The sequence below is a fragment of the Crinia signifera genome, chromosome 5 (genome assembly GCF_055691185.1).
Source record: "Crinia signifera chromosome 5, ASM5569118v1, whole genome shotgun sequence".
Lineage (NCBI taxonomy): Eukaryota > Metazoa > Chordata > Amphibia > Anura > Myobatrachidae > Crinia > Crinia signifera.
The window spans coordinates 119,393,933-119,407,195 of NC_139221.1; the positions used below are offsets into that span (position 1 = coordinate 119,393,933).

The 13,263-nt window shown below is 43.5% G+C and overlaps 1 protein-coding gene across 5 annotated transcripts in view; it reads right to left on the reverse strand.

Annotated features, from left to right (window-relative positions):
* SYCP2L (synaptonemal complex protein 2 like) overlaps positions 1 to 13,263 on the reverse strand; it is a 176,545-nt gene that overhangs the window by 128,146 nt on the left and 35,136 nt on the right. For all 5 annotated transcript variants that reach the window (XM_083187927.1, XM_083187926.1, XM_083187924.1 and 2 more), the window contains 6 exons: positions 12,733 to 12,870; positions 12,536 to 12,654; positions 8,316 to 8,415; positions 7,628 to 7,655; positions 5,122 to 5,207; positions 4,919 to 5,007 (listed from right to left, as the gene is read on the reverse strand). In XM_083187927.1, the coding sequence (XP_083044053.1) occupies positions 4,919 to 5,007; positions 5,122 to 5,207; positions 7,628 to 7,655; positions 8,316 to 8,415; positions 12,536 to 12,654; positions 12,733 to 12,870 (560 nt within the window). The remainder of the gene's footprint in view (positions 1 to 4,918; positions 5,008 to 5,121; positions 5,208 to 7,627; positions 7,656 to 8,315; positions 8,416 to 12,535; positions 12,655 to 12,732; positions 12,871 to 13,263) is intronic.

The following is a 13,263-nucleotide window of genomic DNA, read 5'->3' on the forward strand; positions in this document are numbered from 1 at the left end:
ACAGGAAAGAGCAGTATGGAAGTCGAAGGGATGTGGCCAAGAGTCTACCGGACTTTGGAGAGATGGACACGGGAAGCCAGTGGCCCCCAGAGCATACCTTCCTAGTCTAGCCGAGGCGGCCCATGGGCTGACACATCTTGGGAAGGAAGGTATGTGCAAGCTGGTAAAGGCCTACTGGTGTGCACCAGGGTTCGCTTCTCAAGCAGGTAGAGTGGCAATGTCATGCCTCACCTGTTTGAGGAAGAACGTTGGAAAAGCCATCCCAACAGAGCCATCCCACATCCCTCCTACAGAAGGCCCTTTCCAGGTAATACAAATCGACTTCATACAGTTACCACCCTGTAGGAATTTGAAATATGTATTAGTTTGTGTTGACATGTTTTCTAGCTGGGTGGAGGCTTTCCCCGCTGCCTCCAACACTGCTACCTTTACAGCAAAGAAAATATGTCAGGAGTTTGTCTGTAGGTATGGTATCCCAAAGGTCATCGAGAGTGACAGAGGCACTCATTTCACAGGAGAGGTCTTCCAAATCATGTGTAAACTCCTGGGGATTAATAGTAAACTTCATACTCCATATCGTCCCCAGGCGAGCGCCAAAGTTGAGAGAATGAATGGTACTATTAAGAACAAATTGGGTAAAGTTATGGCTGAAACAGGGTTGTTATGGCCAGAGGCACTGCCTATTGTGCTGTATAGCATTAGGACCACTCCCAGGACTCCGCTCAACTTGTCCCCCTTCGAGATATTGTTTGGTCGGCAGCCACACATCATGATAGACCCACAGGATGATCTCAAATGTAACAATGAGCTAACTGTACAGTATCTCCTAAAGCTAAACAAACAGCTAAGGGAGCAACAAAAGCAGCTGAAACTACTGAACCCTGATATGCCTACAGAGAATTGTCATAATCTTAAACCAGGAGACTTTGTTATGATCCGAAATTTTTTACGCTCAGGTTGTTTGATAGACCGTTGGGAAGGACCATACCAAGTTTTGTTGACCAGCACTACATCAATTAAAGTCGCAGAGAGAGAGAGACTTGGATACATTCGTCCCACTGCAAGAAAGCCAGTAACCCAGAGTCCCAGTGTGCAGAGAGCGAGAGAGAAGAAGTGTCGCTAGAAGCATTGTTTCGGGAACACTGAGAAGCAGCCAAGGTCGAGCAACCTGAGCGAACAAAGGTCTAAGAGCAGAACAAAATAAAAGTCCCCTGGTAGAGATGATGGAAGGACTCCAAGCAAAAGGTTCACAGCTATGCATATATGTCTTTGTTTTCTTTCTGTGTTCTTTTATTCACCCAAAGATACTCGGTGGCTGCCACATCCTAGAGCGATCGGAGCGGAGTTCTGACAGTGTAATAATGGACCCAGATATGGGTGAGGTAGAATCCCTAAACCAGCTTGAAACTTTGCCCATGACAGGAGAAGGTAAAAGGTATGAGGGAAACGTAGTTCAAGGGCTATGGGATGAGTTATTGTCTGGTGAGTACTGTGTCTGTAGATATTGTCAACCTAAAATGGAAGAAGAATGCATCCAGCGATGTCAGTCGACAAGTAAGGCAACTACCGGCCGACATCCCTTGAGTGATTACCACTCACTAGTGGGTAAGGTTTTAAACCAAACAGAATGCTGGGTGTGTTCACAAGTGCTACATAAAAGGAGTAGTGTAGGCCTAGTCCCATACCCGCTTAATATTTCAGAGATAAGCATATTAAATAAGGGGAGGCCATTGGATAAGAGATACCTGTATACCAGGTCCCCTAGTCTTAGATTACACCCATACCAAGTGGATAAATCCCTGGTATGTATGAACTTCTCAAGTTCCAGAGCGATTGGTACTTGGGAAGTGACATGGCATAACCAGACAATAACTTACTCCCAGCGTCCAGATGGAGAGCCTATTGATAAAGAATTGTTGTTAAAAATCCGAACCAGTGGGAGACACTATAAATATGTCTACACGGTGAAGAGAAGTAAAATGATGGCCGGCAGAGTATCAGCCGGCTACTGTAATGTAACCCTACAGCCAGAAATCTGTGAGGAACAAGTCAGGGAACAGGGGACGGGGATGTTCTTATGGATAATGTGTGACAAGATCATGAAATACTCTGTCCCCTATTTTCTCCCTGACGATGTTTATTATATTTGTGGTAGGAGGGCGTACAAATGGCTCTCCATGAACTACGTTGGTATTTGTTATCTAGGCAGAGTGTTACCGGAAGTGATGACCCTCACACATGATGAGATGATGAACATACACAGAGGTATTTCTCCTCCTTACACTCATACCCATTATGACCAAATCCATAAAAGGGATTTAACCATCAGGAAAGAACCCCTAGCTTCCGAAATGATACACGAGTCGTTCGGTATCCAACTCCTCATTGCTTTAGACATCACCCATACCGCCAGAGGAGTCATAAATTTTAAATATATACAAGCATTAGCCAGCTTGGTAGATAATATCACTGAGATATATGATGACACCTTTAGATACACTGGGAAGGAGTTGCAAGCGTATAAAAGAGAGCTAGTCCAACATCGAATGGTGTTGAACTATCTGACAGCTATGACAGGAGGATATTGTGTCACCCTTTCTACACAGTTTGGGGTGAAATGTTGTACATATATCACCAACAATACTGAAGACCCAGAAGAAATCATCGATCACCGGATGGATGAGATTCTTCAGCTTAAATGGGAATTTAGAAGGGAACATAATATCAGCCTGGCAGAAATAGGTAACAAAGTTAGTGAATGGACCTCCTGGTTGAATCCAATGCACTGGTTCTCTGGTTTAGGAGAATGGGCGCAAGGGATCATAGCTAGCATAGGAAAACTCCTTCTCTGTATCGGTGGTGCCATCATAGTCTTTGTGTTATTGTTCAAATGTTTAAAAGTGGTGACCCGGGGAAAGACAAAACGTACCGAAATCATGAGTGTAAGAACGAGAGATACAGAGGAAGACCAGGGTTTGGTATATGACCCTAGAATCGAAACCACCTCCCTTTAAAGAAACCATATTTTGTGAACGTGTATATGTTGTAACCACCCCTGTTTTTATTTTTATCCCAAAATTGTACATTATCCTTCGTGACCCTGAGTAGATTGTTCGATAAATGCGGCCCATCGTTTATCCATGATCCTGGATCGGCCGAGAGCAGATGGTTTACTCCCCTTATATGTTTAATTCATGTATCCCAATTTCTCTGTTAGGATTATGAATTTCTGTATTGTCGTGTGAAATGTTTTTGTATTGTAACAGTTTTATAATTACTGTTAAAGGGTGGACTATGGAAGTCGAGTTACACACACGCCATTTTAGGATAGTATGGCCGCCATTTTGGTTCGCAGAGTTGCGCAAATAAAGTTTCCATACCCGAGTATGCGTGGCAAAGTGGACCAGAAGAGTAGCCATACTATCACACATAAATTCATAAATACATACTGACACTAAGTAAAATATAGTTAAATGTTTAGAACGCCACACATAGCTTAGTTAGCCCTGCATACATCTGTCTGTATCGTGTTTAGTACCGTTCCGTTCAGTTCATTATGCGAAGTATTCCGGTCATTGCGAATATTTCACAATGTACACTGCCCGATAGTTATGGACATAATCCATAACTCAAAGACAGTTTCTGTTGAAAGTAGTTAACAAAGGAAACTAGATTAAACCAGTTCTTATCCCTGCTGACGCCGAAACCACCAAACAAAGGACTCTTAAAGTTCACTCCCCTGCACCTGGTCAGACCAGGTACAGCGTCTAACCTCCAATCACAGTGGACCGGACATATGATCTCTGACCAATGAGAATGGCCTTTGACCTCCCCTTTCTGACCCTATAAGATAGGCGACCCAGAGCAGCCAAAGTCTCTTCGGCACATCTAACTTTCCCTGGACCTTCCTACCGGACTATAGTTCATTCCTGAACGATAGTGAGCTCTGACCGGACTGCGCTTCGCATACTTGATGAGACGGGTAAACGGTTGCATTAACGGTATTTATCCTTATTGTATTGATTGGCTGATTGTGTCTTGTATCTGTTTTCTCTCCCCTTAGCAGAGTCTGTTTAGTATTCATTGTTAGTATATTGTATCACCTGTTATACCTGTTTATTCTTATTTCTGTAACCCCCTTTTGTCCATTAGGGACTTAAATACAAACCTTTTACGGAGTTCTAATCTCCTTATTCCTATTCAGTGGTCGTGTCTGTTTATTCGCATAATAGCGATAAGGTATATTGCGGACACAGTCCGATAAGGTATATTCGCAGATTAGAGACAAAGTACTGCGAAGGAATCTCTGATTAAGGTATTGGTTCTTGGTATACATAATACAATAAAAGGTACGCTACGCTGCGCTACGCTTTGTTCGCACGTAGCTAGGTATAAAGGGTACGTTGGTTGCGGACTTATTACGTAACCAACGCTTTTCACTTATCGTCACTCTGGTTATATTTTAATTACCATTAACAATGAGCTATTAATAAAGAGTGAGAACTTAAACAGATGGGTGGGGCAAAAAGTAGGAAAAAGTTAAATAAAAAAAAAAAAAAGAAAACACGTGGTTACTATGCACTTGTCTCATGTCTTTATGGTTATATAAATCTCTATGAACAGTGAGGATAAATATGGTACGGAGCAACCCCAAAAAGTGTTTATGAGGAGTATATCTTGCATAAAAGGACTGTGGCTTAAAGTACTGTTAGAATGGCAATTTATTTATTACTATTAATGATGTCTCAGTCACGAGTAAGTTCCAACCAAAACATTTCATTTTAGTCAATATTAAGTAATCTCTCGGTAAGGTTCACATTAACCTTCACCTATCAAGTTTTACTTCTGAAACCATATATCTACACCCCAAACTTTTTACTACCATATATCTACACCACAAAGTTTGGTTGCTACTTACATTAGTGCGCACAGCTCTTCAGAGGAGCAAAACATTTTCCTGTCCTCCCGTGGGACATTATCAATAATGCAGTTGAGTGTCTTTAATGCCTTTATTCCAGGACAAAAACATTGTTGGTTGGTTAAATAGAAAGCTTGAGTTAAATCGGATGTTTTCAATAGTAAATGCTATTATACAAAATTAGGTACAAAAAAATTGCTCACCTCTAACCGAATAGTAACATCTGGCCATTTTTCCATAATTACATAACCGAGTGTTAACAGGAATGAATCCTGCAAATCTTTTATTCCTAAACAAAATGACATACACTTTTAAAAACTATATTAAAAAAATTGAGAAAATTAAGTCACACAATGGGGTAAATTTACGAAGATGTGAGTTCTACTGACAATGGAATGTTGCCATAGCAACCAATCAGATTCTACTTATTTATTTAGCACCTTAGATAGATAGAATCTACATTGTTGCTATGGCAAGATCCCATCGTCCCTAAAACTCCCATTTAATAAATTGACCCCAATAAATCGAAATGGTCTTTGATATCTACAGGACACGTGAATTTGAATGACAACAGGTTGGGAGGGTATGGGGGGGTTGTGGCAGTGTGGGCTCAGCTCTTTCTGATGTAAAGAACAGCAGTTGCAAAACACAAAACTACACAGCTGAGTCTGCCAGTCACAAACAAAGTCTCAGACTAGGTATTAATATACATTGCCGCCCAGCCGCAGCGATGCTAGTGCATATGTATTAACATTGGCGCCTCCTCCTCCCCTCACACGGGGAAGCCTAAGCAGGCTGTCTCCGGCACCTCCTCCTCCCTCTACAGCCGGAAGGTAAGCCAGGGGGAGAGGGGGGACGGCAGAGGGGGTGGGTGGCGATAAGAATCCCATAGGCTTCTATAGATTATCGCCACCTTGCCCTGCGATGATGAAACGGACAGGTATTTGTACATTAGAAAATGCGGTAAAACCCCCAAAAAATGGGGTTTTACCGCATTTTTAGCTTAGTACATCCCGCCCTAGCTCAGTCCAGACTCAGGGAAACACAGTAATGGTGTCAAATCACTGGTGTTAAGGCTGCATAGCACTGTGGGATTGACTCATGACTGTGTTGTGGGCGCTGCTGCCTCAGGTGATACAGCAGGCATCATTTGGTTTTGGATGGTGCTCCTGCTTTAGAATTTTTTTTAAGACCAAATCAAATAAAAAAATGAATATCCCTTCCGATCTTGTGGTTCATATATACAGATCATATAGATCGATCTCTCAGGTATCTGATTTTTTCATCAACCATTGTCAAATTCAAATTTGTCATTGATTCTTCTGCATAGATTGTGCTATATTAGGAGTCAGAGAAGACCATCAAATCTGGCTTTACTTTATCTCCATCATTTCACTTATATTAGGGGTCGAAAGCAGAGCAATTGTCCTCCATTTATTTTTGGGAAAAAAGGTTTTATTCTTTCCTTTCAATTTAATGGTTATAGCACAGCACGGTTTACAAATGTTCTTGCAAGTATAACCTATTTCTTAGTGTTTAAGGGCGAGATGCACCAAACAAAAAATGCTGTAAAAACCCTGTTTTCAGGGTCTTTTACCACATTTTCATATGCAGCAAAGCCCTGCCACCGGGTAAGGGTCCAGGGAGGGGGGGACTTGCCACACATCACCAGCCACAACGCAAAGGACAGCTGTCCTTTGCGTTAATAATCGGATATGTTAGTGCGTATGCTATTATTAATAATGCGAATGCCGGCGATGTGCGGCTGAGGACGATAGAGAATCCCGCCCTTAGTCTTAAAATAATTTATGCTTGTGGGGGTGCCAGCTAAAGGATCCGCACAATGTGCCAAACATTCTAGGTGTGTGCAGAGCCATCACGCTGAAACATGGGATGGGGGGTATGTTAAAGACGGGGATGGTCAAAAAAAGCAATTCTTCAAAATACATATGCTGCATACAGGCCTGATTCAGAGATGTATGCCAGCCTAATGATTAGCGGACATCTCCAATGGTAGGAAGACTGAACATGCGCAGGATGTGTACTGCGCACGTGCGGCCCTCCATCTGAAAGTCTGCTTGCAGATTCCCTAGCAAGTTAGACATGCTGTAGGGGCAGCGTTCCCGGAAGCGGGGCCTGGCACCCCCGGTTTCCATGAGGGATGAGGCCAGGGTCTGCATGAATGCTTAAGCTTACGCAGGCTAGCCAAACCTCTAAATGATGGAGAGCTGAGGCAGCTTCTATGGGCATTGCATTCTGATCACAAATGCAATGCAATAAGTCTCTATTTCATATAGACACCTCCCACTGCATTTGCATTTTGGTGGAGAGAACAGCAAAGTGGCTTGTGTGTGTCTTGGATCCACAGTTCACAGAAATGCATCTAGCATGGTAATCAAAGTCGGAACAAACTGTTAGCCCATATTTACATGGCTGATCACCTGACTGCAAGGAAATTCACAAGTAAAGGGTTCAATCCAATTGTCTGTGATCTCACAGAATGCGAGCCATCACTGCGCATTCACTGCCATCACACACATCCAGCTCAGATTCCTGCTCACTGCGCTATAGGGCTCTGAACACTATTGTGCAAAATCGGAACCGATTTCAGTGTCACCTACAATTGTATTTACTCCACTGCGTACTTACTCTACAGTGCTAAGGAATTTGTTATAGACTAAGAAATGTAAAAAAAACAGACATACATACCCTCCTCACTGCCACTTTTACAAATATCCTGAAACAGAACAGGAAATTGGTTGCCACAATTGCTTTAGTCTCTACATATGTTACCAGACAGAACTACAAATGTAGAATGAACAAGTTTTCTAACTATGTATAAGCCACTGCGTAAATCTATAAATTGGATCATCACTGCTGAGTCCATTAAACCATAATGGCCAAATAAGTAACTTTAAATTGATCCTGTAACCTTAGGAGTTCTGTGATTAGGTATAGGCTATACTTTTGAACCAAAATTACTGTCATACCCAGGACTCAAGCTCATGACCTTCCATATTGTAGTCGACACCTTACTCATGGAGCTCTTTTGCTCCTGCACGGAGAAGAGTGTTTGAAAAAACTTAAGCCGAGCGAAAATCTGTTCAGCCTGAATACATTTGCTAAGATTTTATTATTATATTTAAACTGTAGCCTTGAATAAGAAGTCACTGCCCAGATTGATGAGCTATTACTGGTAAGACTGACATATTATTGCTTTAGCTGTTTAACAGAACAGTTAATGTAACCTCCTAATCTCTGAAGTTGGGAACACTGACAAGAAGTGGGCAGAATGTGACTACTGGGAGCAATATGGCTAGTATGTGGAAACTATAACCCTTTTATACAATTTAATATCGTTATCCAAATATATCAAAACTTTAAGGTTAAAACATACCAGAATAGTAGCAAAAAATTCTTCCACGAGAGAAGGAATTAATGAGCTTTTCTCTATACAAATGCGCAGAAACTCCAGAACTCTATCAAACCACATGACCATGTAAAAGAAAGACGACATTTATAAAATTACAAGAATCATCATACATTGGGCAGGATGTATTAAAATACATTGCTGCCCCTCCGCAGCGATGCTAGCGCATATGTATTAACATATGCAACTAGCATCGCAGTGCGGTGACGGAGGCCCCCCGCGATACCGGTGCTGTGTTGTGTGGGAGGTCTCAGTCACACCCTGGAACAGCACGGCTGTCCCCAGCGCCTCCTCCTCTGGCTGTGACATATGCTAGGGAGAGGAGGAGTTTTAAGGCTGACTGGGAGGGGGTAGGAGTCTGCGGTGGATGGCAGGCAGCGAGGGAAGCCCATAGGCTTCTACAGGGTATCGCCAGCCAAATGTGGCGATACCCTATAGCCTCTCTTCCCAGCCCATTTTATGGGGAAGAGACTTTGAAAAGTCATAACGTGGAGACATAAATTACCAATCAGCTTTTAGCCATCAAGTTTTAAGCATAACCTAGAAAAAAGAACAGGAGCTGATTAGCTGGTACTTTCTCAAAAGGCTCAATAAATCTCCTATGTGTTCTATACTTTCTATCTGTGCTGAAAGTAATGCACCACTACTATTGTTTAGGGAAACAGTAGAGGCAGTTACTACAGTACCATTGTAATAGACAAGAAAAGCTTAATCACACAGTAATAAAAGTCATGTTGATACAGAAAATAACCTATTTTATGAGGTAAAATGGTCCCCATACACATCCAATTTGGGCCAATTTAGCCCGATTCCAACTGAGAAATCGTCCTAAATTGGATGTGCGGTCCTGTGTGCATCGGGTCGGACACCCACAATGTGTTAGTCTGATCCGTATGTGTGTGCCAGCGGTGAAGCACCACCGTGAGTGAAGAGCTAATCCACCCAACCACCCCCATTAAGATCATTGTGTCATTATATTTATGATTTAGATCTATACTTGTGATTCATTTTTATTTTGTATCACCTCAAGTGTGGATTGTTACTTGATGTAATTGTGATTGTAATATCTGCACTACTCATTGAGTACAAGTTTATCACACACACAAGTCCATACCTGTCATTGCTATACAAACACAGGAGCAGAGCGTAGCACTACCAATCACTATAATCACTTGCAAAATCAGCCCAGGATGCTCTCCGGGCAAGGGCAGCAGCTAGCACTGTCCAAACAGTCAAGAAAACCCAGTGCCCAGGTCCCACTAAAAGTTATAACAGAAGACATATTTTCATAGAGTACTGGTCTAGAAAAGCTGTATCAACATATGTACTAATGCCATTAAACCAGTGTTCTGGACAAAGAGTGGCAGGGCTTGGGTGGTGGAAACCTCTTTCCAGGTTTTGATTTCTTGCAGCACACCATACATTTGGACATCCTTGCTGGCGGGTCGCCAGAACGTACGCGCTGGCGACCCGCCAGCGAGGAGACTGAGACGCGCGTGCTTCTCACGCGCACGCGCGTCTCCGTCGCTAGCGTGGCGGAAACCCTGTCCGTCTCCGCCTCAGGGAGACGGACGGGGTTAGGGGGGATGTGGGCAGGCGGCGGGGACCCCGGGTTACCGCCGGCAAGCCGGCGGGGACCCGGGGAAACGCATGGAAGCGCCGTCGGAAGGGGGCGCGCGCGCGTCCCCTTCTCACGATCGCCATGGCGCTGGCGGGGGATGGCGGCTGGTGACGCCAGCGCCATCCCCTGCCAAGATGGGAACAGACCCATCTGTATTTATCTATTGGTACTTGTGTAGTACCAGGGCGCCCACTAAGCAATTTGCTTAGTGGGCTATTCTGCGTAGGGAAATCGCATTGCATGTCCCTTTTTAGTGCCGTGCGATGCGATCTTCTTAGGTAATTTATTCACTGCTCTCTGGCCCCGGGCTTATCGCATCGCATGCCATCGCACCTCACGCAAAATCACATGCAATTTTATAGGGTGCAATGCGATTAAGTTAACTACACTGCAATGACATGCAATGAGATTTTTAGGCACCCCCCCCCCCCACACACACACACACTATCCACGGCACCCCAAAGCGTGGCGAGCGCCGTGAGGGGCAGCGGAACGCGTCCTCCCGACCTTTTCATACCTCCACTATCCACGTTGGATATATAGTGTGGCGAGCCTGAAGCGTGGCGAGCCCCACGAGGTGATGCGGATTACTTTACATGTATTCCACGTCCGCTTGCCACGCTTCTGGCTTGGTGGCTCGCCACAGTATATAAAATCAACTCCACACCAACGTGGATAGTGGGAGTATGAAAAGGTCGGGAGGATGCGTTCCGCTGCCCCTCGCCACACTTCGGGGTGGTGTGGATAGTAGGGGGGGGGGGGGGGGGGGGGTCAGAAACACATTCACATCTGCCATACCATACTTTTGACACAGTAATGAGGATATGTGTTAAAGATTAACTTTCAATTTACTTAATAATGAAGAATAAAGATAACACATTAATTACATTTATACACAGTAAAAGTGAAACAAGAATAATAAAGATAATTAATTAAGAAAAAAAAAAGAAGACTAATAGAGTCACTATGAAGGCAGGTCATTTGCCTTGGGAAGCAGTGTCAGAGCATGTGGAATGCGGCTAAAGTGATTAGAAGCGCCCCCAGAGTCTTCATCCACATGAACTCTTTCAAGTACGAATCCAAGTTTTTTTCGAGAGGTGCCTCTTTGGCACTTGTTTCGCCATTTACACGCCCCCCACAGCCGCTCTATATTCTGCGTATGAACCCCTGACTCTGGGACTACAAAGTTGAACCGATGGTTCACACGCGCGTGCTCATAGCCTGCTTGCTGAAGCTGCTCGGTGTTGTAGGCCCTCCAACAATCAGAATAGATCATCGATCCAGGAGCAACGAAATCGCTTATCTCTCTTCTCAACTGCAGTGACAAAGCTGGCACCATTCTCCCTACAGATCCCTCCAAAAATCCACTGCTGAGGCAGCATCCTTCCAACATGATTTCTGCGCCTCACAAAGAGACTTTCATCAACTTCAACCACCATGCCGGGACCGGAAATTTGCCTATGGGGCTGGGAAATCAAGTCCATAGTGCATGCCTCCCGCATTAAGCCGTTGTACTGCACTGCAGTTTTGTTAGACATGTGCAGCTCCTAGTCACAAAACGCCACACTTGTACCATGAAGCGGACCAGGGTGAGGAAGGGTAACCGGCACCCCGGGAACCAGTGAGCCACTCTGAGGCTCACCTTTTTGCGGCAGGCCTTTATGTGGCAGCGCCAAATGCTTTCCTTCAGAGATAGCCGCATCCAGAGCCGAATTTCCCATTAGGCACGTGAGGCACGTGCCTAGGGTCGGCACATGTTTGGGGGCGGCACTTGGGTGCCTGTGATAGTACTGTCAGCCCAAAATGTACCAATAACTGCAAAATATCCACTGTACTGTACTATATTCCATTTTAAATAGAGTGTAAATGGATAGGACATGCAGATACTGCCCCTATAAACTGTCCTACTTAGTAAACATTATTGTTGTGCATAGGGGCGCCCTCATCCCTAAATCCGCCCCTGGCCGCATCGGGTGCCCGTTGACACAATTCTGCGTGACCGGCAGCAACTGGTGGCCCTGGAAAAAGATTACAGCCTTCTCCTCTGTATTTGGTAAGGTGATCATGGTGACTGGTTCACCTGCCATCACTAACCTCAGTTGCAATATCAGCTTTCCCTGATGCAGCCATCACTCTGTTATTCACCTCAGACTTACGCAAGTTCTGACTGACTACACTATTTGCGCAGCCTACGCTTATTCAGAAAGCCCAGCTACGCTACCCATCAAATTTCCATACCATATTAACTACTGAGATCGCATCGCACGCCACTAAAACGGGCCGTGCAATGCGATTTCCTTATGCTTGCGTACGTATGTTAATTGGGCGCCCTGGTACTACACAAGTACCTATCTATTTATCATAATATAATATTTTATAATACCCTGCTTTTGATAGCAAATTCTGTCACAGTAATATTTCAAAGATTCTGCAGTGTATTTTCAGTAATACATTGCCGAAATGAAGGAACATTAATATGGATATAGGACTTATTGGAATGATCATTTACTGTAAAATAAAAATCCATAAAAACAAAGCTATATTAGAATATTCATAGGTTGTACTTATCTTGGAAACCAGCCCCTGCTGAATCAGAGACCAGCCTTCCTGGGATTTACTCTTGCAGAATTGCTGAATGCATTTCAGTAATAAAATCACATGTTTAAATTCATTGCGATCCAATTCCTACAAGACAAAATACAAGTTTTAAAACAAAGAACAGCTGCGCTAAACATTGTGCTACGTGAACTGCTAGATACACACCTTGTTAACCAGTCTGTCCAGTTGGTTTAAAAGCATCTTTCCATATTGCTGCTGCGGACAGATTACATTTTCTTCAAATAATTCATTCATTTCCTGAAACCCTTTGCCTTTATAAGCATCATTTATGAGACTTTCCAGCTTAATAAAAAAAAAAAAACAGGAAGTATAAAGATCTTACCAGAATGTAAACTTTTTATCCACTCACTTCTTTTCTACAATGCTTGCACAATAGGCCCAAATGTAAACCTGTCTCAAAATTAGCCATGTTGTTATCCCTCAACCTACGGATTATTGGGAATTTTCAGGTTCTAGCAGCACCAATTATGTCAAATTTTGGTCACGTTAATTTTGTATATAGGAGGACCATCTGCTGGACTGGAATAAAAAACGCAAGGTTAAAACCAAAATGTGGGCCTTACAGGGGTTCCTCAACAACAAATATACATCCACCTGTGGCCAGTATTCAATGCTCCAGATTTACCGTTTTTTTTTCGGCGAATCAGGCTGTTTTCACTCCTTGCATTTAATTTT